General features: G+C 37.7%; 1 protein-coding gene across 1 annotated transcript; it reads right to left on the bottom strand.

Annotated features, from left to right (window-relative positions):
* Nucleotides 1–576: 576 nt before the first annotated feature.
* LOC140658010 (inter-alpha-trypsin inhibitor heavy chain H3-like) lies at nt 577–23,560 on the bottom strand. Its single transcript, XM_072875873.1, has 21 exons — nt 23,471–23,560; nt 19,239–19,262; nt 17,898–18,064; nt 16,742–16,846; nt 16,144–16,306; nt 15,096–15,206; nt 14,316–14,441; nt 13,640–13,756; nt 12,704–12,872; nt 12,254–12,379; nt 11,823–12,004; nt 10,662–10,847; nt 9,572–9,711; nt 9,016–9,170; nt 6,843–6,881; nt 5,465–5,509; nt 4,743–4,856; nt 3,950–4,154; nt 2,589–2,761; nt 807–918; nt 577–706 (listed from the first exon to the last, which is right to left on the bottom strand). Exons 1-21 carry the CDS (start codon nt 23,558–23,560, stop codon nt 577–579), a joined length of 2,679 nt encoding a protein of 892 aa, XP_072731974.1.
* Between the last annotated feature and the right edge of the window lie 513 nt (nt 23,561–24,073).

Raw genomic sequence — 24,073 nt, forward strand, 5'->3', positions numbered from 1 at the left:
ATGCTAACAGTTGTCTCGAGCGAGGGCACTGCACCAGCCCTCAGCACTGTACAGTCACGTGGTCAGACGGTTTTCAGTACTACTGCGTTATCCTGAGAAGTGCTGGCCTGCCAGCTGTCCTCTTGTGCTGAATTTCAAAATGCCTCTGGCATCTTGGGCTTTGTGAAACCAGAATGAAAACACTGATAGCTGGTGGAATAACAGAACAAGGGGTTAAGTACTGATGCTTTTATTTAAATCACTCCTGGCACTCAGTTAGGGATTCAAAATTGGGTAGAATGTTTCTGTTATGTTTTACAAAGTAACATTTTAAGTCAGAATTTTAAAACTAGTAGATTAATTCAGTAAAACAAGGATATTTCAGGGGATGAGTGGTATCTGTGCACACAAGCAGAACAGCTGTTTGGCACTTAAGATTTGATCCAATCTGCAGTAAAACTGTGAGAATCCGTCGTATCTTGGCACTGCCAAACATGGTAAGCTCATGTATTTTTAACACTTCTTAAACATTGAAAAATACTATTCTTTCAGACAAATACTCTGTATACCCATGAATTTGGAGGAAGTTGTAGTTGTTTAAAACAGACTGGAAACAATATAGTCCGTATGAACACCATCTATCAGCCCAGCTCCATTGTTATGAACAAACCAGCAAGGAATATCAATGCCGCGCTTAGGATCTCTTCTGTAATCCTTCTGCCAGCCCCTGAAAGGGAAAATACAGTCATGGGAGTATTGAGGCAGAAACTGCACTTTGGCAAGGTAGTCTTTCCTAAGGCTTTGCTAAGGACTTAATTCTTTTTTACCTTGTTACTGTCAGTTCCTTGTTTTTAACAATCATTGTGGCATCTGGTTTCTTGGGATCAGACCCAGGATGAATTTCAAGTATGGTGAAGTCAATGGGGTGGAAAAACTGTCCTAAAAATAGAAGCCAAAACTACCATTTCAGGCATGTTGCACACATTAAAAGAGAAACAAACCAAACAGAAACCCCAGAATTTCTACATTCCCATGCGGTTTTCCATGTCCCCTCAGGGTTTTGAATGGATAAGCAAACAGCAAGTTTCGTGTAAGGTTGAACATATGCCTATGTTCAACATATGCCTAATAATACATATGGTATTATTTTCTTTTTTATAAACCAGAATTCTATGCATATCATCTGGATGTAAGTTCCAACTTCTGAGTGCACATAAAATTAGCCTTTTCTAGATATCCTTCAAGATATCCTCACTTTGTGTCTTGTCTATTCAGTTGTATTTATTACATACTCTCCAAGTCTTCGAATTTTTTAAATCAAATAATGCATGTGTTGATCTCTGAAATTTTTGGATGTGACTGTGCTCAGAACGAGGCTGACATCTAAGGAATTTTCTCACTCCTGCCGGGATTAGCCTTCGCACACTTTTGCCCTGTCTGGGCTGGTGCAGGATGCTGCTGGTGCTTTGAGTCCTATAATGAGCACAGATTTTAGATTACTTAGTGAAGTACAGAGGCAAAGTCAAAGATGATGAAGATAGCGATGAGATGTGTAAGCCAGTGAACTGTAACATGGGGTACCCACATGTCGGGTGGGCTTTTGCAATTTCCTTGCTACTTGCAATTCATACCATAGCAGAATAACTTCTGTGTGGAGAAGTCCTTTAGCCTGAGGAGACTGGAGCAGGAAAGCATAAATAACATTCCATCCTTATTCTGCTCTTTTTCTGTTTTGTTACAGCATTTCCCATGACGCATGGACCTAACGAGCTACCACTGATAGCTTGGCTCACTCTCCTCAGGCCTCAAAGTGCGTACCGAGACTGAGAAGAGTAAGTTCGCAACAGTTCATTATTTTCCACAATGAGTAAACTTATGGACCCAAAATGAATGTTTGCTGCCCTTACTTGATTTTGTAAGTGAAAATTGGAAGGCAAGGGAAAATGGCCGCTATCTGCATATTTTCCAACAGAGAACGCATACCACCAAACCCACTACACTGGCAGAAAACAGGATTCAATAGGGTCAAAATTTTGATCCCTGAATTACCAACTTCGCCTTCTACTAGAATGAAGAATGTTAGCTAACATGAGGAAAAACTTAGATGATAGAAGGCATTCTGTGATTTTAATATATGCTACTAAATCAAGATATACCTTAAGAACTTCTTTTCTCACAAGGATGCACTAATTGAAGTTTGGCAAATTTTGATCAAGCAAACACATGTATTTTCTCAGAGTGCTTGTACTTAGGAGGAAGGTGGTAAGATGAAAGGAGAGATCAAACCATCTAAGAGACTGGAGGAATAGTGTAGTAAGAAAAAAAAAAATCTGTAGGTGGGATTTAGCAAGATAAAGAGATTTAAAGATGCCAGTGAGGACAATGGATGCTAGCGATTTCAGCAGCAGCAGAGGAATTTATGAAAAGATAATGCATAAAGTCTGAGCCTGGAATATTTTGTCAGAAATCTTAATATGGCCAATCAACGTCATCCCAGTTTCCTCTGCTATCTCGGTTCAGGAAGGCTACGTACAAGATTGTGTCTACAAATTATGTAGCCTCATAAGGAAAGACAAAGACAAGCATGAAAACACTAAATGAAGTCATACCTAATAATCCATGGGTCTGTTCGGACAGTTTTTCACTTTCCAATGTATACAGTCCTAGGAAATCTTGGTGGAGAGGATGTTTCTTCCATACTTGGTGCAAAACAATAACAAATGAGGCACCGCTGCCCATCGAGAGCACCAGATTTTTTTTTCTGTTAATTATCAAATTTAAACTGAGGAAAAAAGAAAAATTTGACTTAAGACATTGTGCTTCCTAGAGCTAACAGCAATGAGAAGAAACTTGAGAAGAAGAAACATGTCCAACAAACAAACATGGCTTTGTAAATTGCTCAGTGTTTTTTAAAATACAGGTTTTGCTGCCTAGTTTGGTTCATGTGAATCTGTGTGTCTTCACAGACAGTCCAAGACTCATACTAAGTTACACTGTAAAAGGCTACCTAGCCTTTAAACTTTTCAGCAAGATGTTTCTACCAAAACTCATCCTATAACACAGCAATTAATCACAGATAGGTTAGTGATATGTAGATACAGCACCTCATGCTCAGTAATAAAAATGTTATTGATAAAACCATCACTTCCTTGCCTGGATGCTACCTGACACCTTTTGCTTTTGTTTTTTTTTCTGGAAAAGACAACTCCTGAACTGTCTAGGTTAGTGCTAGGATAAAGAAGATTTACTTCTGCCTGTGTTAGTGATATTATCATAAAAAATAGTGATATCATAATAAAAATGTGTGATATCATAATAGTGATATCATAATAAAAAAATAAGCATGCTGTATGAATAACAGTTTTTCTCTGGTGCTCTTTCTGTTGCAGTGCCATGCTTTGAGAAGGTACTAATTTTGTTCCAGGTACACGATGAAGATGTAAATGAGGAGGAGGGGGAGGAGATGCTGCCCATTCCTTTTCTAAACTTCCTTTTGCACAGGTATCAATGATTCTGTAATAGATAAATCTCATGAAAAATATACCTGCTGACAGGTATGAAATGCTGACATGAAAAATATACCTGCAAAATGTACCTATTCTATAAATATCACAATTTCAATTTCTTGAAGTGGAGATCGTTTACAGCACATTATTATATCTTTGAAAGATTACACACTATGTCTAAGTTATTCTTTAAGTATTTGCAAGACACTGTTGCATTAAGCACAATACCAAATCTAGTTTTACCTTAGTCATAGTAATAGAAAATCAGGGAAACTCTTCACTTACTTATTCCAAGCAGAGGAATTTATGAATAATCCTCCATTCAGCAGTTACACAACAAAGTAGAGAGCAGAATCCAGCAGGACCTGAATCGGTTTCTTTTGTATATTCAGACAGCAAATCTTAAAAGTATATTATTGATCAACACTAAAAACAAGGGTAGAGATTCTTTCTGTAAGCCTTACCCTTCTTGTTGCAAGGTGACCGAGTCAAGCCAGGTGAAACCTGTTTTTTCATTGCCATTCTGAATTGTGATCTTCTCAGGAGTTACTGTCAGTTTTAAATCCAGGTACTTATTTCCAATGCCAATTTTTCCAAAATATGTGTTTTGGATCTTTGCATCACTATTTGCTCTCTTATCACCAATGAGTTCTCCATTGACTGTGATGCCTAAAATAAAAAGGAAACATCAAGTACTGTTTTATAGATAGGACCTGATCAACTGAGGTCAAGGAGTGTCATGGAAATTTAAAAACAACTCAAGGAAACAAATACGAGCTGAAAAATAGATGAGAATTACTTGTGGGGGCTGTTCTGTGGATTTCCACAAAGACAACAATCACTTTATTGAGAAAAGTTTAATATTTCCTGAAGCACAAAGAGTCTGTGATGGGCACAAATAGCCTGTGCGACATCAGTCTCTCTGTACCAGGTATTCCATGAAATGGCAACCTCAGGATTATTTTATTGCTTGTACTACTACTCACTGAGAAAAATTACGTGTCTCAACTCTCACAGTGGTTTTCAAACAAAGTTTAAAAGGTCATTCTGCTCCAAGAAGTGAAAACACAGTCATGGTAATGGTACCCTATCACAGCTACAGGAACTCCTACTAACTTTGCTGGGAAAAAAAGCTTATGCAGTATAAAAGAGAGAAATAGCCTTTGAACATAAGACATTTTGTTATAGCCTTTGAACATAAGACATTTTGTTATAAAGTATCCTGATTTACTGTATTTAAAAAAATTTAAAACGCACCTGTAACTGGGTCATTTATTAAATTTAACACAGCACCCGGGTTTTCATTGATATTGAAACAAATGGCATCTTCTTTTTGTGGCACCGATATAATGAAGTGTGGATCTCCATCAACTGTAAAGGCAAATCACTGGTATTTGTGTAGTGATACGCAGGTTCAAAGCTCTGCATGAGCCATTTAACCTTGTGGCAATGGAACTGGTCCCTGCACAAGCTGTATGCCCAGCTTAATCCAGCCCGTCCTCCAAAGGAGTGGTGGGGTCCCAAGGAAGCTGCTACCACCTCCCCAAAGTGAACTACATCCTTTTCCCCCTCATCTTTCCCAGGTACATGACATATATCCTGTGTCTCTTGACGACTGCAAAATTTGGCATGTGGATTGTAGGCTCAGGATGGCCACCTCTAAGTGCTTATCTCTGGAAGGCCATGAAAGTATTACTGAGGGCAGGAAGTTCATCTGAATAGAGAATAGGCAGTTACTAACACAAAGCCTAGCAATGGGAAGGAGGACTAAGAAAATGACCATACATAATCTCAGTGAATTGATCTTTAAAAAACATTTAGAGATGTTTAAAGTAAATTAAAATACTAGCCCCTTGGAAATAAAAAATGGCTGCTTTTGTGGAAGGGAATTAGCTAAAAGGCTCGTAAGAATTGTGCAATTTACTCTTAAATACCCTCTTCTGTTCTCCTTCTAAGCAGACACTACTCAAACTACTCACCACTAGTATACCATGTGGGGCGTGCCAGATATAGGTAATGTAGTTGTGGAGCTGCAGAGAGTAAAGAACAAAAAATGTTAAAAATTCACATCAAAAGGGAATATTTACACACTATTTGCACAGTACGTGCAAGATGTCGGGAAGTTATTATGCTAGGTAAATTGCTAATTCCATCCTAGTTTTTAAAGCATATAGTCCATGGAATGACAGTTTGTGCCCCTTTTGAATCAACCAAAGCTTCAGGATAGAGACAGACTTCACTTGTCTAAATTGCTTTGAGGGTTTCCACAAAGCTCAAGTAATGTATCTGTAGGACACAAATGCCTCAGACTTAAGGATTAAGCTGTCTATCAGCAAAGAAATGCAACAGCATCCATGGAAAACTTTTGAGGTTTTGACATTTGTTTTTTCCCCAGAATGAATTTAAGTCTTTTCAATGAAGACTTGAGAAAACTAGACAGAGAGAGAGACTGAGACTAATCTCCAGAGCAAAAACCTAAATCTAACCCTCCCATTTCCAGGATTACCCAACCAGCAATCTGAAGGGTCAGTTGCTGTCTCTCTTGAATAAAACAGTTTATTTTTGTATAAGTAACTGAACATATTAATTTAGCCAGAGACGCTGACATCATAGTCCCTTGCTTTATGTAATTTCAAAGGAGGTGCAGATTTAAGTCCATCCTCTGTTCCTGGGAAAGAGCTTTCAGGAAAAAATGGTGGTTTGATGAACTGGCATTTACTCCTTAAAAGCTATTTAGCTGAAACTTTTTCATCTGGTATTGTTCAACCTTTAAGTGTGTTTTTAGCAGTGAGCAACATTTTAGCAGTGAGCAGAATTTGGTAGTACTTGTTAAAATACAGTTGTAAACCCAGAAAAGGCAGTTTCTATCTCTCCAGGAATTTCAGTTGTCTGAATCAATTTCCTTTGACAGATGCTGCTTCATTCAGAAACTTAAACTAATGACTTACCCGGCATAACAGCTGTGACAGCCTGTGCTGTGAATGAAACAAAATATTATTTTAGAGGCTAGAAAGAATACAAAACAATCTCTCCCACTTCCTTCCTTCCCCCAAAACCAACTCCAAAATCTTGTAATTATGTATAAATTTATAAATATTTAAAAAAGAAAAACTTGGTCAAAACAGTTTATTTAGTACTGCAACAAAGCAAATGTCACGAACAGGCAGAAAGCACACCCTGCTTTTCAGCAAAAAATGTTACTTCTCCAAAGGCATGGGGTTTGCTCTGTAAGGGGCTGGGACAACCTGCTCTTCTCCGATTCCTCTGTGCCATCTTGCTCTAAACTGTACTACTGGGAAGTCAGTCAGATTTACCCAGCTGCTTCCACATTTTTCTAGTCTTCTACTCTTTTTACATCCGAAGCTATGGAGGGGTGTCTGAAGACAGGGCTTTGTGCTGGAGAAGTAGCAATCACAGCACCAATGAAGATATCTCTGTGATGAGAGACTGCTACACACAGGTATCTGGGAGGCAATGGTGCTAGCCCTGGAAAGCAACTTAGTTGTACTGGCCCTGAGTTTTGTGGTGGTGGGGTGCTGCAATTATCAGAGATAGGAGGAACCACACTGAAAATGGTATTTACAAACTTCTCCAGCGGAAAAGTTTTTAATCTATTTATAACACAGTCTTGATTTATTCACCAAGAATTTTATGAAAATATTGCATCCTAGATCAAGTGAGTGATGCAGGAAATCCATCTCTAACAATTAAAAATATTAAGTAAACTTAGTAAGAAATGTACATACCTTCAGCTGTTACCATGGGCAGGTAAGAAGTAAAAGGAAGAAAAAGAGAAATTCACAGTTTCAGTTAAAACTGTTTGACAATTCAACCAGGTATCTTCAGTATTTTACAATTCCATTTCTTCCCATTGATAGAACTCAATATTTGTAGATCAAACAGAAACACACTGCAAGTAAAGAGCTGTTATGTGGGGCAGCAAAACTGCAATTAATTATGCATATGACAAGAGCACTGTTAGTAATTGTTTTATTGTTATGCCATTTCCACACTGCAAAATGTTCCTTATTGGTTTTACTCTTTTGCAGTTTTCAAGGCATTTGCATCATTCTATTAATACTGACTGGATGATTCAGTAATCCTATTTGTGAATCTAGACTCTAGGGTGCGTAAAAATTATTTTCTTTTCTTATACAGCAGCATGTTTCGAGTATTTTCTCCTATTACTGCTCTATACTTTCTACATACAAAGAGGATTTACTTGGAAAGAGGTTCAGAAAAGGGCCTTTGTAGTACAAGTACATGGAAAGGGAACGCAAAGAGCTGAAGTTCACTCTGAGTGGATGCTGCTTCTGTCAGATGTTTGGGTAAGTTTTTCCATCTTATGGAGTCCAGCTGTAAACTTTAAAGTCACTACGCTGTATAGTGACTTAAATGTTAAATTAAGTATCAAGTGTTTTTATGTTAGTATCCCATTATGACGGTTATGAAAAATAATGCAAAAATTTTATCAGCAGAATGCCTGAAGAATTGTTTAGAACTGAAGGGCACTTGGCAATTAATTGGTTTCAGGACTTGCTCCAGCTGAAAGAAAACCCCACTAACCTCCAGAAAGTATCTCTGTTATGCTAAAATGCCTTAAGTTACCATACCAAATTCAGGAGATGAGAAAGTTTTTCATCTAGAAGCCAGCAGCGAGCCCACACAGAGCCTGGGAGGAACTTTTAGGGGCACTAAGCAAAAGTTTGGGGAAAAAATAATGGATGCTAATAGAAGAGATTGAAAAGCCTCACAAGAGGTTTGTCAGACCTGTCGAATGAGGGAGAGATGAGGATGGCCCGAACAACACACATAGATGAGGGCAGGGTGGCTTTGGGGTGCACTGAGCAGATAGCATTTGCCTTACTTTGATAAAGAGGAATAGAGTCATTTTGTTTCACACAGGTTAAACAAAGAGGCTGAACTATATGAAAGCACAGTGTTTTCCTGAGTAAGAAGTTAATAATTAGCCGAAGTATCAGAGGAGTTTAGAACAAACTCTGCACTTCCAATATAATTGCTTCTCTTTCTGCAATATATATGAATACTGCGGTTTAGAAATATAGTCTCTGTCTTTTTACAGCCTGATATATCCTGCACAAGGAAGATCTCATGCAAATTTTCCCCTTCCATGTAGAAAGATGTTACTACATCTACCCCTAAGCTGAAGTATGTAGAAAAATAAAGGAGAAAGTGATGTGAACTAAACTGAATATAGCTGGGCTATTAGATTAGAAATGCTTCTTGGTTTTTGTTTTTTTGATGTAATATTTTACATATGTAGCTTAAGATACACTTATTTTGAATTTATAGTATTTTGCCTGTATGATTCAGTAATGAAGCATGGTTTGATGGAAATGAGCTTTACAATGAAAAGTAATTTTGCATAAACCATACACGTGCAAGGCTTGGAAAGTAGATTTGTCAGATACATGTTTAAAACTGTGCCTACACAAAAGCCTTTCTTTAGGGGAACATCAAAGGAACATTTGGCTTCTCAAATAAAGTAAAATTGTGAAAATGTCTATACCTTCAGTGGGTTTATCGGCAATCCCATCTTGATTGTCATGGTCTTCTGGCTTTGTTACCACCATGGATGTCAGTGGCGTTACAAACTTGTACTTTAGAGACAGAGCCAGGGCTTCAGCTGTAAGATTCTCCTTTTCTTCTCCTGTAGCTGCAATACTGAATACAGGTAGAGACTCCTAGCATCAATGATTGCTAAATTACTCACTGAACCCTGGATTAAATATTTTTCTTTAAAGTGAAGTCATTTCTCTGCAGCTAATTTATCAATAAGGAGTATTTATTACAGTCTAAGAGCACTTCTGATTCCACTGGCTATCCAAGAAAAAGGCAAAACTGTGCTTTATATTTGCAATAATTTAAAATTGTTTAATTTGCAACCTGAAACAGGAATACTGAGGCTGGGGAGGAGAAGAGGATGGGGCATCTTCCTTACTGGTTTTTATGCTTTCCCATTGGCACACCAGTGTGATGTGAATTTCAGCTTCACACCCTAGAAGTTGCACCAGTCAGATGGCTTAATGGGTTCATAGCTAAGATGTTGTTCTAGATATAATTACCGTTTTTCCAGGAGTTGTTCAATGGTGAGATAAGCCCAGAGCCTTTCAATGTAATCTCCAAATATGTATTCTGGTTCTTGGAAAGCTTTAGCTGTTTGCTCAGCATCTTGTTGTGTAGTATATGACATGGCATCATTAGCCTGTTAGGAATAAGGAAACTTCTCGGTATCGTAAGTAGCCAGGGACTTCCAGAACCTCCCAAAATCAAGACCTTCACATCTGAAAATCTTTTTAAATTGAAAAACAGTCTGGTCCTACACAGTACTTGCCCAGGAAATTGTCAGTGTTGTAGCAGGATCTTTGTTCCATTGCTTCTGTGAAGGTTAGTAGCGTACGCTATAGGACATAATGCAGTTTCCAAATTCACATGGCATTTTTGTTCATTAGAATTTGGCTACTCAGGATTTAAAGAACTTTGATTATGATGCCAATTTCATATAGGAACATGTTCAAGCATACATGCTGGCTAACCTACTAATAATACATTATTTGTATTTGAAATATACCTAATTTTGTATATTTAATACACCACAGTGCATGGGGCATATATGCAGTTCACAGTATTTATAATAACATGATCTATAATATGTTTGTGTTGTGTTTCTTCAATATCAGGGGCAAATATTTTTACAGAATTCAAATCTGGAGAGGTACTTAGATCACTTGGTTCGTATTAGAAGTAGACTTGTATTTTAATAGGAAGGCATTTCAAATATTCAGCTGGCTTATCCATCAGTTTTCTTCACCCAATGAAAACTAGTGACTGAGAACACTGAACATTTGGCTCCTGACAGAACCAGGTAGGGTATTTAGAGACTAAGCTAAAGAAAAATTCTGTTAGCAAAGCTAATCCAGTCACACTGCACAAAGTTGTTCCAGACTGACCCTAGTATGCCTGAGTTAGGCAAGTAACTTGCAGTTTTAAAAGCAATGACTTTGGAGCATTTAGTTTCTCACATACGCAGGAACACATCCTGTCACTGAGGTAAAGAAATACCAGTAAATATTTTAAGTATTGCCAGCTTTGAACATTAAGACATTTTGTGTAGCAAGGAAATACCTTACTTAAGTCAAAGAAATCCATACTTACGCCTTCACCTCTCACATCTACAGTCAAACTGTTTTGGTTGTTGTCTATAAAGCGCCCAGCCACCACAATCTCAGACCCATCATAGAAATGCTTAAAACTGTTTTTAGTTAGGTCTGATATTTCATTTTCTGGGTAGTTTAACTCCACATCTGTGAGCATGGGATTCGACACCTCATCATAAAACCCCTAGAGGATTAAAAAAAAAAAAAAAAAAGGAAAACATTTAACTATAATTGTTTCTTTGATTCATAGGTAGATTTGTACCCAGAAACATCCTGCTATTTCAGCAATGAAAACTAAAAGTGTATTTTAGAAGAACTATTTAAATATTCAGTTAAATCTCAGAGTACAAGGCCTAAAAATCTACAAATAATGGAAATGAGAAAGGACATAGAAACTCTTCAGTCTCACTAAGAGAGACGAAAAATATCTGAGAACAACACACTGTGGATGATGAGTTCCATCAATGTTAATCAAGAGGGATCCCAAGCTTCCCCCCATTTGATAGAAGTAAGTTTCTAGATCTATTCCCTGCAGAGAAATGAAATGACAACATAAGCCAAGGGAGACTAGGTATGTGACTTTGGCAGAGCCTACAATGAAATTCAGTATCTGAATTCTTTGGTGAATTTTTTGAATCGCTGCTATTGGAATGAGAGAAGTAAAAAAGGTCAAGTCTGTACTGCCTACACCTGTTCTCATGCCTTATACGACTATAAAATGTTTCAGAAGCATGGTAAGATACACCTGCTTGCAGTAAATTCCTAAAGACAGAATGTCTAGAGCCTTTACGCTCTGTCATCCTTCTGTTCCCTTGACATGACATTAACTATATGATCTGTGAGGTATGGGAGATATAATGACTGCAGCAATTTTGCTGCACACCAAAGTGTCCTTCAGAACCATGACTTCTGTAACCCTATGCCAAGTTTTGAACCCTCTTCCATAGCCCACAGTATCTCCCTTTTACTGTCCTTCCACTTTCTCCTTATATAAGGGAAGGGGAAAATTAAATGCAACTAATATTCTGATTACAGCAGACTCTTGAGTATCTCAGTACCAGATTACACTTTGGGATTTTGATTACTTCAAAATAAGAACATCTGTATAGTCATCTGAATTAATGTATCTCTCATCTAATTTAAGTGGTGATTACTGTACCTGAAGCTGTAAAGCTGCATCAGAATCAGGATAAATCCGACGGGCCAATCCTTTATTCTCCAGTGCCATCTTCTCCAAGAAGCTGTAGTCAACACCATAGCCAAAACCAAGATTGTATAAGGGATATTTTCCTTCAATGGCTTTTTTTACATGCGCCTCAATGTCCTGAGTGTTTGATATGCCTGCATCAAACCAGAAAAACTTTGAGTTTTCTTCATAAATAGACAAAATCATCACAAATGAAATGTGGCTAGTTATGTTAGGATTTCTTATGAGGCATTATCAAAAACTTGTTTTAGTAGTATGATGCTGGTGTAGTAGCATTTAAATCATGAAAACTTCCAGAAGTCAAAGATGGAGGCCAATTTTAACTGAGCATTTTTTTGCCAGTTAATTCACTCTTTCTATTATTCCATCCAACACAAACTTACCTACGTTTGGTTGGCCATCTGTTAACATGATAATTATAGAAGCGCTTCTCTTGGGCACAAGATTTCCTTCATGAGCAGCATTCAGCATATCAATTCCCCTCATTATACCACCATGTAAATTTGTCACTGCAAGGTAGACATAGAAGTTTGGTTACAGCACAGACAGTCAAAATAAAGGCCCATTTTTCACTGGAATCTGACGAGATCACATTACAGTATGAAAATGAAAGATTTGGGTTTGCAAGCAGGGGTGTGTTTAGATAGAAAAGTACCTGGACTTTGGAAACATAAGGAAAGACAGATGTCATGTTCTGAATAAATTCCACCTTTAGGAGTGTCTCATCAGTAATAAAAATAAAATAAAAAAAAAGCTGTAGCATTGTGTTCACAGACTGAATTGATAAATTAACTTACACAACAACCTATTGGCAAGTCCAGTAAAGTACTTACTGCCTTGAGTGTCAATGCCCCGAACAAACTTCCTTGCTTCATCCAAATTCTCAGGAGTGGCCTTGATTAATGTTTCTTTCCAGGTGTGTACTTCACTACCAAACAGTATGAAATTGAAGAAGTCATCTTCTTTAATGTCGTCTAAGATTTTTAGAAGTGCTTCTCTTGTCTGTAAGACAAAGAGATTTAAATGTATGGTTCAACATTTAACGAACATTTAACAGATTTTTACATGATTAATCTCTCAGCATTTGGGTATTTTTAACTTTTACACAGTATGTCGTGCAAAAATTCTGAGCTTGTTCTGTCCTTGCCAGTCCCTGTGTCTATTTCAGAGTAACTCTAGACAGTTGTAATTACATCTGGTAAATCTTTGTAGCTGAGAGGAAAATCAGGTCTCGCGTCGCAGATCATTGCTTACACTGAGGTAAGCTGGCATGGCAAATTGAAAGTGATGGGAAATGGGTAGCTACAGGTTGGTGGAGAAGCTCATACGCAAGCAAGCGTGGATACTTTGATGCAGCACAAAAACCTGAAAACTCTGAGCATTAGCTTAGAATGAGGAGTCCTAACTATGAAAAGACCTGCTGCTTCCCAGAGGAGACAGAATGAACAACATAGATAATACACATAATACTGTATGCACATTTTAATTTTGGAACTGTCCAGTACACATGACAGAGCTCTCTGGAAATGTTGATATTGAGAGTTTTGAACTAATAACATTTGTAAGTAAGTAAATATAGCCTAAATGTACAGAATTTTGTTCTACAGTAACACTTCAAACTGGTACTTATGGTACCGAGCATTAGAGAGGTCACAGCATAAAACCACTTGGTATAGCTTAAGCAGCACATATGCACTATAAGCCACCATGTCCCTTCCATCACAACAGAGGTTATTGCTTTGGGACTTCATAGTAATGTAATAACTTACCTGTTCTATTTCTCTTCCAGACATTGAGCCACTAATATCTATTACAAAAATAACATTCTTGGGCAACTTTGGAAGATTTGTTGGTGCAAAGAAGTGTACAAAGTAGCCATTGACAATCTGAAAAATAAAATGTAAAAAAAATTAAAAAAAAGACTTTTGTATACTATAAAGATAAAATGGATAAAGAAGAAATTGCTTTCATTTAGTGACTAGCCCCTGAGTGGACTAACAGGCTTTAATGGCCCTGACTAATCTCACCTCTATCCATGAGCCCAGGTGCTTCATTTAAGCATGTGCCTGGGCCTTTAGTGCCTGCCTGAGCTACACGATAAGAATACCTCTCTCCAGCTGCATTACAGCCATACCTGTTCCTGTCCATGGACTCCAGTGATCTGGATCCCACCCTGCAGACTGACTTCCCGCCTTGACCTCGGGCTGCCTCATCACCACAAACTTGCCTGATGACCTGGACTCTCAGTGACTACCATCTCTGGGTTTGCCTTGCTCAGGTACTGTGGGGAGTGGGCTCTTGGCTGGCGAAGCCCCTGTGCTGTCAGCTGTGTTGTCACACTCAGCTCCTTGTCCTTTAGGGAACAGCTGGCCCTCGCTGCTCGCTGACCTTTACTATGCAAGCTAAGCTGCTCAACAGTTCAAAATTTCCAGCTGTCAGATTTACCTGCAAATTATCTGGAGTTGTTCTCTTCACATCATATCTTACAGTAAAATCCCCATCCAAGACAGACTGTGAGCAATTTGCACAGGTTCGCTGCTGATCAAGAGTTGGCTTGAAAGAGATATGCCCCTGAAAAGAAAAGCCTTCATTAGATCCGAACCTTAATAGCTGAAAATTTTCTACAGAACACAAAGAAGTTTGCATTTTTGTAAAACTAGTATATTTATATTCACAGACATGAGAATAACTTCTTTTATCAGGTTAGGTATTAGTTTGTATCCATACGTATTTATATATTTATTGATGGGTAACTGACATGTGAAGGCTGCTCTCTAGCGCTTTCTTCATATGTTTACTTCCCCTTCTTCCTTGGTTCAGCCCTCCACTCTGAATGACACCTTTGATAAGGCTGTTGGGCAGTCTGTGTCTTAGGAATTCTACCACCTCCATACATGAGAAAACTCCTTGTTACTGACTCAGTTCTTCCGTAAGAAATAGTCTTATCAGTATCCAGGTTTCCAACTACTGCTGTGGGACAAGGCATACTCGTTGGGGTACAGTACCATGCTAACAGCTACGTGGCTTCTGAACTGCATGGAGATGGCGTTCAACTTGCTAGCTTGGAATTCAGAGCTCATTTGCACAGACAAGCCTTTATTGTATTTTCTCTAGTTTTTGTCTTCTCACTTCCATTGCTAGCCACTACAGCACTTTTGCACTGCCATGATTATTTCAGAATTATAACTGTAATAAATAAATTATGGAATGCCATAGTCATTGTACCTTTTTCTCTGAAAAAGTTTTTTTAATGATATTTTGTAGATCATTGGTGATGAATGTTCCTTCTGCTTCCAGATCAGTAATACCCTGGGGCTCAAAGATATTTACTTCAATCTGAAATATTAATTGAAAATTAATTGTCATTGATTACCCCACAATATATCAACTTAGCCATTTACATGAGGATCAGCAGCCAACTACAGATGTGAAAGAGGGATTTTTGTAAAAGCAAAAGAAATTTTGTAATTCATAATGGCAGTCCAAATTCATACTTGTGTGGACACACCATCAGTCAAACAGGCCTTTTTATACATAGAAGTTAAAAACAAAGCTAGAAACAAATAAACCTTAATAGAAACATAACTTGTTTGAAAGCTAGATACTGGAATTCTGTAAAACGTCAATAAATACTCAAGTCCTTAAAAAATATAACCCATCCATTACCTGTGAGTTGTGCCCAACTTCGACCTATATTTCAGTATGCCTTCTATCATAGTGTGTTTAAAACAATGCTGCATAAACTCTTATAGATGCTGAGTTTTGTAATGATTTTTACACAGCATTTTCTGGGCATACAAAGGAGAAAAATTTTGCCTTAGAGCTGGGTTTTAGCAAGGCAGATAGGAGTGATCAAAGACAACTTTTGGCACACAAAAGCTGCAGTATTCTAGAATGCGATATAGGTATCATTGTAATTTAAGATGATGTAGTTTCACGGTGGTGTGAGAAAGGTGTAGTTTATGCTATAAAGACATTTATAAAAGCTATTAATCTTCTATTTTACCCCAAGGCATCGTAATGGCTTTTTTGGGTTTCCATATATCGTTTCTTTTGGAGGCTTAGTAGCTGAGGCAATTTGTCAAGCTTACAAATAAAAACCTGCACTAAAGCATACTGGACTACCCACATGATTCATTAGAAATATTATCATGAGCCTTTAGCTCACCTGTGAACCAATGTGAATGACCACGGTACTCCACTTTCAACAGATGTACAGAATTTAATCATCTCTTAAGTTACAGTATCCCATTTGATACAGTTTGCCATTTACCTCAAAATCTTTGACAAGCTGCTTCGGTTTTACTTTGATGAACATCTCATACTTTCCAAACTGTCGCTTCAGCAGTTCCTCATATGTGAGTTCAAAAGTGACTTTACTGGCTGCTTCAACATTAACTGAGACACTGAATTTTTCTGTTTTTCTTCCTGAAGCTCTGTATTTAAGTGGGTAAGAAAAAGAATATCTTTATCCTCTTCCACAATATTTATTGTTTGGGTTGGTGGAGTATGATTTTCAAAAAGGAGTAAAACAAAGATGGGAATTTTGATCTGTTGCCAAAATCATACTTAAATAGTGTAGAATTTATTCAAGTCTCCCAGTGAGCTTAATTCCAGGAACAGGTCATACAAAGTCAGTAAAAGTTGCAGAAACAGTCCTTCCATAATTGCAGATACTGCTTGCGTAGTCAGAAGTTGTATTTCCTTTTTATAATTTACACTACAATAACTCTAACTTAATGATTGTTCTTTGGTCCTGTGAAAACATATTTCCTATTCAGAAATATGCCAGAACAAGGTACAAGGTATTTCCAATCCCACAATTTGCTATAGGATGATGGTGTGGAAGCCACACAAGACATCATTCTTACTTGACAAGACCAGCAGTCTGTCCCTTTGAAACAGCCTTCTCATATTGCTTTTTTGCAACTTCTTTTTCCTTTATAGTCCCAGGATAAGTGACACCATCAATTGTCCTGCAGATGAAAAAGTCCTAGTTTAGCTGAGTGGTTTGCACCGATACATGAAAAGTTACTATAGGCAATTCTCTGTTTATTGATTGGTTTGCTAAACAGCACTTTCAGGAATCTGATATTGCCAAGATTTGAGCACTTTCACTGAAGCTAGTCTTCTCAGTGAATTTAGCTGGAATGAAGAGCTCTGTGCTCAGTATCTTAAAAGGCTCTAAACCAAATTTTACTCTGAAAATCAAAGTAAAATCAGATCAAAACTGGGCTGATAGCAACACTACTTACATCTGCCATATTCCTACACTTCAGCAGCTTGACAATCTCGTCTCATCTAACGGCAAGATGACTCTCTGGATGAGACTCATCTGTCCAAATGTAGCTGTCTACCGCTGAACATTTCATCCTTAGACTCCTTACACCATTAAACAGGCATTTCTCATAGGGTATTAATCTCATCCTATAATAAAAGTTCTAGCATGCATTAAGAGTAGTTGTGCCCTAAAAGCTACTGTTTCTTTCAACTGAAAATAAAACAGGCATAGGGTGACTAGCAGAGATGGACGTGTTTAAACTGAATTAAACCTCATAATGGTGTGAGAATTGCATATTATTGCAACTAAAGGTACAAATGTAAAGGAATAATTCTCTCTATTTCCTGCCTTTCATTCAAATAAGATTTTTAAATGAAGAGATAAATTAAGCTATAATGCCATCAGGGAAATTAAGTAATGGAACATTTCTGGTTTGATAACACCAGAGTAAGTAAGTAGTATTTCTGAAAAGGTGAATGGATCTCGAGAGAAGATCCCCCATTCCCTAAGGTCCATGATGATGAATAGAAATCACTGAAAATTAGTCATCTTTTCTATAGATGTACCAATGTTTGCCTTTCTCCAAGTATCTTGCATGTTAAGTTAATAGTAACAGAAAATTACCCAGGAGGCAGTTAGAAATCTATCAAATAGCAAAGTAAAAATGAACATTTGGGTTCAGTTTCTCCCAGTTGCATTTGCACAGATTTTTAGTCTTCTCTAACAATATTGTAAAGATTACACACATGCTGAAGTTGGTAATGAAGGCTGTCTTAGGGAGTTCAACATCAAAGAAGACTTCTTTGTGCACATTTCCACGATTGACAGCTCGACTGGTGATGACATTGTGGGCAAATCGAGAAGTTACTTTACTATCAATTTTCATGCTATAGATTTCTATCCCATTGACAACCTGTAGATTGAAAAATGAAAAAAGAAAAAAAAAAAGAGCTGGCTGTTACATTGATGTCTCTGTTAATCAGCCATAATCATATTTTTAAAAAGAAATCACGGCAGGACATTCTATCACTCCAAAGCAAAACAGGAAAGACCTAATTATAACAACTGGAGCACAGCTGTGTTTCCTTGGATATCTATCACACTGCCATCATGGTGCTATTCCACGAGTTATAACTACAGCCTCTTTAACAAAATACTACCACCACAGCAAAGATACTGCCATTATAAGAATTGGGGGTTCTTCTCTACTGAGACTGTGACTTTTGTTTATGGTTAGTGAAAGCGCACAACAACTTACTACTGCCTCACTGTATTAGTGACTGTAATTATCAGTTGAGTGGATGACTCCTAGAGCAGGGATATAAGCAGTCACCTTATTTAAAAATAGACCTAAACAATTCCAGATGGCTCCAAATTCCATTTTATGTTATTCTCAATTTCCTCACAACTGGGGCTCATTCTTCTTTAAACAAGGAAATAGGTAGGGCAATATTTATTTTCTTTGAATGCTCAGGTATAAGGTTGCTGGAGACTATATGAAAGCATAGGTAACAACGGATATGACTCCTTAGGCAACTCCACAACAACAAGGTCTGCTTCTTGCAGCAAAACCACCACTGGAAAGAACCTTGGGGTTTTTATGGTGGGTGTGATCTCTGGCTGGTTGATTAAGAAGGTCCCCAAACAATCCAAGCATTTAAGCATTGCTGAAGTGCAGTCCAGGTGCCAAGTGGAATCAGCCTCAGAGATGAGGTCTCTTGCCTTCCTTAGAAATAACTACAACATAAAATAAAAGTAAAAATAAACCCAACATAGAATGGATGTCTGTTAGAGATACAGAGGTGACTTCAAACAACTTTGCTATTTATTCAAATACAACGAGGTTAAAAATCATTTGTTCGTTCTCTTTCCTTGTCCAGGAGTTTCCATCAGAGCTTGGAAAGGAACTGTCTAGTTAGTCCTACTGCCTAAAACAAGCAACTCTGGGCTACTCCCCTTGTCACACACACTCAGAAATATCCATTTGCTCAGACTGGACTCACAGAAACATGTTGTGAACACAGTAAGAATATTCTTGTGGCTATAAATCTCCCTCAGTAGCCCGGACAAAATCAATCCTTACTCACCAAGTCATTATCAGCATTTCGCTTCTGTAAAGAGAAAAACAGGGAAAAAATAATAACTAAGGTAGAAAAGCTGCATTTAGAAACAAATCACTTAGCACCTAAGTAGTTCTCTTCTGCTTCCAAGTCAAAAGAAGTTGTTCAGGAGGAGGAAGGCTTGAGAAAGGTCCTCATTAGTAAACTGAAGTAAATTCGAGGGAAGAGCAAGTAAGGTATCTGAGGCAGGTATAATTATTTTGCTCATAGCATTCCCAGTTTTGGTAAATCTTTTGGTTTTCATTTGATGTTAGTGCACCTTAAATACTGTGGGTTTGAAAGGTAAGTTAAACTTTGAATGTTGCTGATTTTGTATTTTGCTCAAGTGACACAAGAAGAAGTTATCTTCTTTAGCTGAAAAACAATAATGGACCACCTGAGAGATGAGGGGAGCGTGAGAGGAAAAGAGGCTTGAATGCCCAGTGCCATTTATATTTAAATGTCGTTGAGACTAAAGAACACACTAAAATCTGCTTAATAAGGCTTCCTTGAGTATAGTTTGGCTGTGTGATGACATCAAATTAAAGACAGAGTATCTTGTCCTCAGGGTTACATCTTTTTTGGGTGAATTCCTGGTTTGGGGTCCTGTGGTATGTATTTTGTCTTTTCAAACTAATTCTCCTTTGGAAGAAAAAAGGGGGTTGTATCAAAGCATAAAAAACAAGTTTGCACATTTTTTTCCAGTCACACACACATTCAAACTATCAGGCACACTCATCCTTACACTCTTTCAGACTTACTCCTAAATTTTTCATGTTTCACCCGAACAGACTCTCATTCTAACATGAATAGGTAAGATGGTAATTCAGCAGGCTTACAGAGAGGAGAGGCAGTCACTATGAAAGGCTGCAATGGAGGGGAAAAAAAAAAGCTGTTAGAACTTTTTTTTGGCATATTTGCTCCCAGAGTAGGTGCAAATATCAGAAGCTCTACAAAAATACCATGTACTCTCTTCTGAAAGAGAGAACAGGCTTCAAACATACTCACTAAATAATGTTAAAATAACAGCTTGTGTAACTCAATTCCCATAAGCTCGGCTGCAAATACCTTATCTCTTTTGGCTCTAAGAGCCTCATGGGTCACATTTTGTGCAAGCATGTTTACCTGCTCCACCAAATAGAGGAGTAAAGACACAATAAAGTATCAAGTCAGATACACATCTCAGGTACATTTAAGGCTTTTGTTACCTTTCACAGTTGGGAGTTTTACAGGTTGGAAACTGAAACACAGAGGGTTATTTTATGTTTATTTTGGAGTTTTTTTTCCAAGACACTATATTAAATATATGGTAATGCAAGGTTTTGGGGTGGGGAGTCTTCTCAACTTCTGTAAGAGTCTGGCCAAAAAGTCTGTGTATGTTTCTCTAGGTTCATCTTTCAAACTGTTATTGCTATACAGGTGATTTCTGTGTGTACATCTCTCCTGTCTCACAAACCTATGTGGGCTTTTTTAATGCCTGTGTAGAGTACGCACCAATTCAAATCCTTCCTTTCCAAAACTGAAATTATCTTTTCTGTATTTATACTGTCATTATGGCTAATAATTTCCCCTTACAAAACACCAACTGAGGCATGGACCCTGGGAAATGAAAAGCTGGAAGTCACTGAAATGCCAGTTTGTTTGGTACAAACTTTTCCTTAAAGTGGAATTACCCATCAGCTTAAGAATACAAAAAACTATAAAAATGTGTTCCTTAGTTACAAATGCTGCAATTCTCACTACTGCCTCCTAAATTAAAAGATACTTTACCTGTATTTAATTTTTACAGAATTGCTGTTGTGCACATTCTTTATCAGAATTATGGGTTCTACAGTAATTTTGAAAGAGTTCTGTTCTGAGTCTGTAACTATTTTGGGGGGTACTCTTCCATTCTCATTGAAAAAGAAAATACAGAAAAATCTCTCAGTGAAAGGTATTAGTTGCTTTGTATGTGGGCTGATCTTTAATGGAGATACTCAAACCCAGCTGTACATCGTCCTGGGCTACCTGCTCTAGCTGACCCTGATTTTCATAGGGGAGTGGATTAGGTGACTGTGATTCTGTGATCTTTTTCTATCATTCTTAATGATTCACTTGGATGTAGCTAGAGACCTCACTAACATCAAGGTCATTTTAAGCTATGTGGGCAGAAAGTGATAGTGTCCCATTAAAAAAGATGTTAGGCAATTCTAGACCAAACTGAGATTTTAATATCCTCTACCTTGTGTAATTATAGTTACTTGACAAAATCTTTCTACAGTATTTCCACATATTTGCCAGTTGCATCAATTATTAGAATTTTTTTTCAGTTGTATAACAGTAACAAATTCTGCTTTTGTTTAATACTGTTTTGCTGTGGCAACAGCAAAGAATATAGGTGCAAAAAAATCTATAGAAATTGGAGAGGAAGAGCAGAGGAAAAAAGAAATTTTAACTCCCAAGAAAACAGGGAGGGAAATGAGGGCACTCATTACAGTACTTGCTGAAAGAAGCCCTGATTTTACAGCTTGGGAAACTAAAACACAACATGACTAAAAGATTCAGCAAAGACTGTACAGTTAACTTGAACTGATTTCTGGGAATTCACAACACTGAACGAGGTATTTGCATACATCCCTAAGTACTACATAGGAAAAATAAGGCATGGAAATGATTTCCAAATCTACAGCAACATTAAAGATTTCATCATCCCAGGTGATGCTAATTGGAAATCACAGAGAAGAGACCATAATGCAGCTAAGCTATGAAAACTAAACTTCCTCGTGAGCTATGCAGGAGTCTCGCTGCTGCCAAAAGGAGAGGGCTATAAAAGGAAGGCTGTATCATCACTACCCGTGCTTTGAATATGTAGTTCTAGGGGTAGTTTTTAATCTAGAAAAAACTTCCCCACCCTTAGTAGCTGCATGCATAGGAACAAGGTGTACAAGAGCACTTATGGATCTTTGATTTGGATTTTTGATCCATTTTTAGCAGAACTGGGTCTGCCAATTGCGTTTACCTGACTACAGCTTTAAAAGCAGCTTTGACAGCTTGAAGGTCATCAGCCAGATAGGCTTCCAGCCATGCTTCATCACTCCTCACTGGCATGCTACTTGCTCAAAGGAGCTAAGACAGGGATGGGGACTGAGACCTTCACACTAGATAGCAATCTCTTCCATTTCAATCAAATTACATTTGCATAAAGCATATAACAAAACTGGGAAAATCAACTGACTTTTCTGTAGTGTTCTGCATGTACAGATGGAGCATTGCACAGAGCTTTGGCCGTTTTCCATTTAGAAAGGCTTTAGCATTGCAAGACATACAGAGAACAACAGGTAGTATGGTAATCAGGAGGAAAAAGCTACATTGTATCTGGGCTACATAACAGTTAAATAGTAAGAATCCATGGCATATCCAATTTGCAGCAATAAATCTCAAGCTGATTTTTAAAAGTTAGATATGTTATTATCCTGATTTTCAAAGAAAAAGTCTTGGCAAAGACCATAACCTAATCGACAGAAATTGACTGTAAATTGCTTTGTCCTGTTCTACCCACCAACCTACAATGCTCTCTAAAGAGATTTGCCCTCTGTAACTTTTCGTAGTATGTAACTGCTGAGAGAGAGGAAAATAATTTATTGAGGTGAGTAGCAGTGGCCAGCAATTTAACTGAATAAAATTATTCAGAACATCAGGAAGCACTGTCTTACTCAGAGATCCAGTCAAAAACAGAATGGCCCCTTTGAAGGACAGAGATATATTTCATGTTGTTATGCTAACATGCAAATCTTTTGAGAAAAATCCTACCATGTCACTTGGATAGTGGACATATTTATCTGACTGCCATGTTACATCTCTGTTTTCTGCTTCTTGGAGGCATCTTTTCACTGATATTTTGCATTGTTTTACGGGTGCTAAAGTCAGTTCCCTGGCAGCACCGATTGTTTTACACACTTAAATATAAGACATTTTACCATTATGTGGTGATGACAGGGAAAATAGAGGAAAGTGATGCTTTTAGAAAGAGAGATAGGAGAGCTTCTTCAGAGCTGATTCAAAACTGAGGCTGATTAGAGAGGTAAACTAGTCTGAGTCCCAAGTCTGATCTTGTGTTCACTGGTAACAGAGAACACAAAGCTCCTGGTGGCAGCATTGTATGAACTCTCTGATAAATGTTGATAAACGGCAGGAAGTTAATCTATGAAGAATGGGAGCCCCATACATGGTTAATTACTTACCTTGATGTTTCTGACATGTGTTACCAAAAAGTCTGATGATGCAAAGGCAGGAATCAATAATAAAATACAAAGCAATAGATGGTTTTCCATTTTGGAAAAAAGTAAGCTTCCAATCTGAACGATATGCATAAATATATAATGCTTTGTTTACCAAGTGTTAATAAATAACCCAGTGTGAAAAGTGGGATTAAACATTAGGCATTCAGGAAAAATCAAATACGGAATTTTGAATTTGCATAATCTGCAGAACACTGTTACAAAATACTGTTACAGAATGTACAGAATATTTCAGCAATGTCTCTTCTATGTAATATCTCCAAACAGAAATTCAACAGCCATTTCTGTACAGGCAACTGAGACTGATTTCTGCTCCAGACTCACCTCTTTTCCAAATGAAAACTGTCATCTTTCTGATATCTTCTTAAGGCTGTCCCTGGCTCAAATTTATGGCAGCCATAACAGAGCTTGCAGTCTCTTAAACCCATTTATGCGCCTCTTCAAAAACTACCTCCCGTAATCCTGCATATCACTCAGGTACCCGATTTAGGTATTATTTGACACGTGTCCTGAGCAGTCCAGAAACTTCATATTACATGCTTTCCT

Source organism: Ciconia boyciana, chromosome 11, assembly GCF_034638445.1.
Source record: "Ciconia boyciana chromosome 11, ASM3463844v1, whole genome shotgun sequence".
Lineage (NCBI taxonomy): Eukaryota > Metazoa > Chordata > Aves > Ciconiiformes > Ciconiidae > Ciconia > Ciconia boyciana.

What these genes read in the sequence shown, in the direction of transcription:
- LOC140658010 (XM_072875873.1), bottom strand. Translation starts at nt 23,560, where the DNA reads ATGGAAAACCATCTATTGCTTTGTATTTTATTATTGATTCCTGCCTTT. An exon ending in CCCCACATGGTATACTAGTG is followed by an intron (nt 4,857 to 5,464) that starts GTGAGTAGTTTG and finishes TTGCCTTTACAG; the next exon opens with TTGATGGAGATCCACACTTC. An exon ending in AAGGAACTGACAGTAACAAG is followed by an intron (nt 707 to 806) that starts GTAAAAAAGAAT and finishes TTTCCCTTTCAG; the next exon opens with GGGCTGGCAGAAGGATTACA.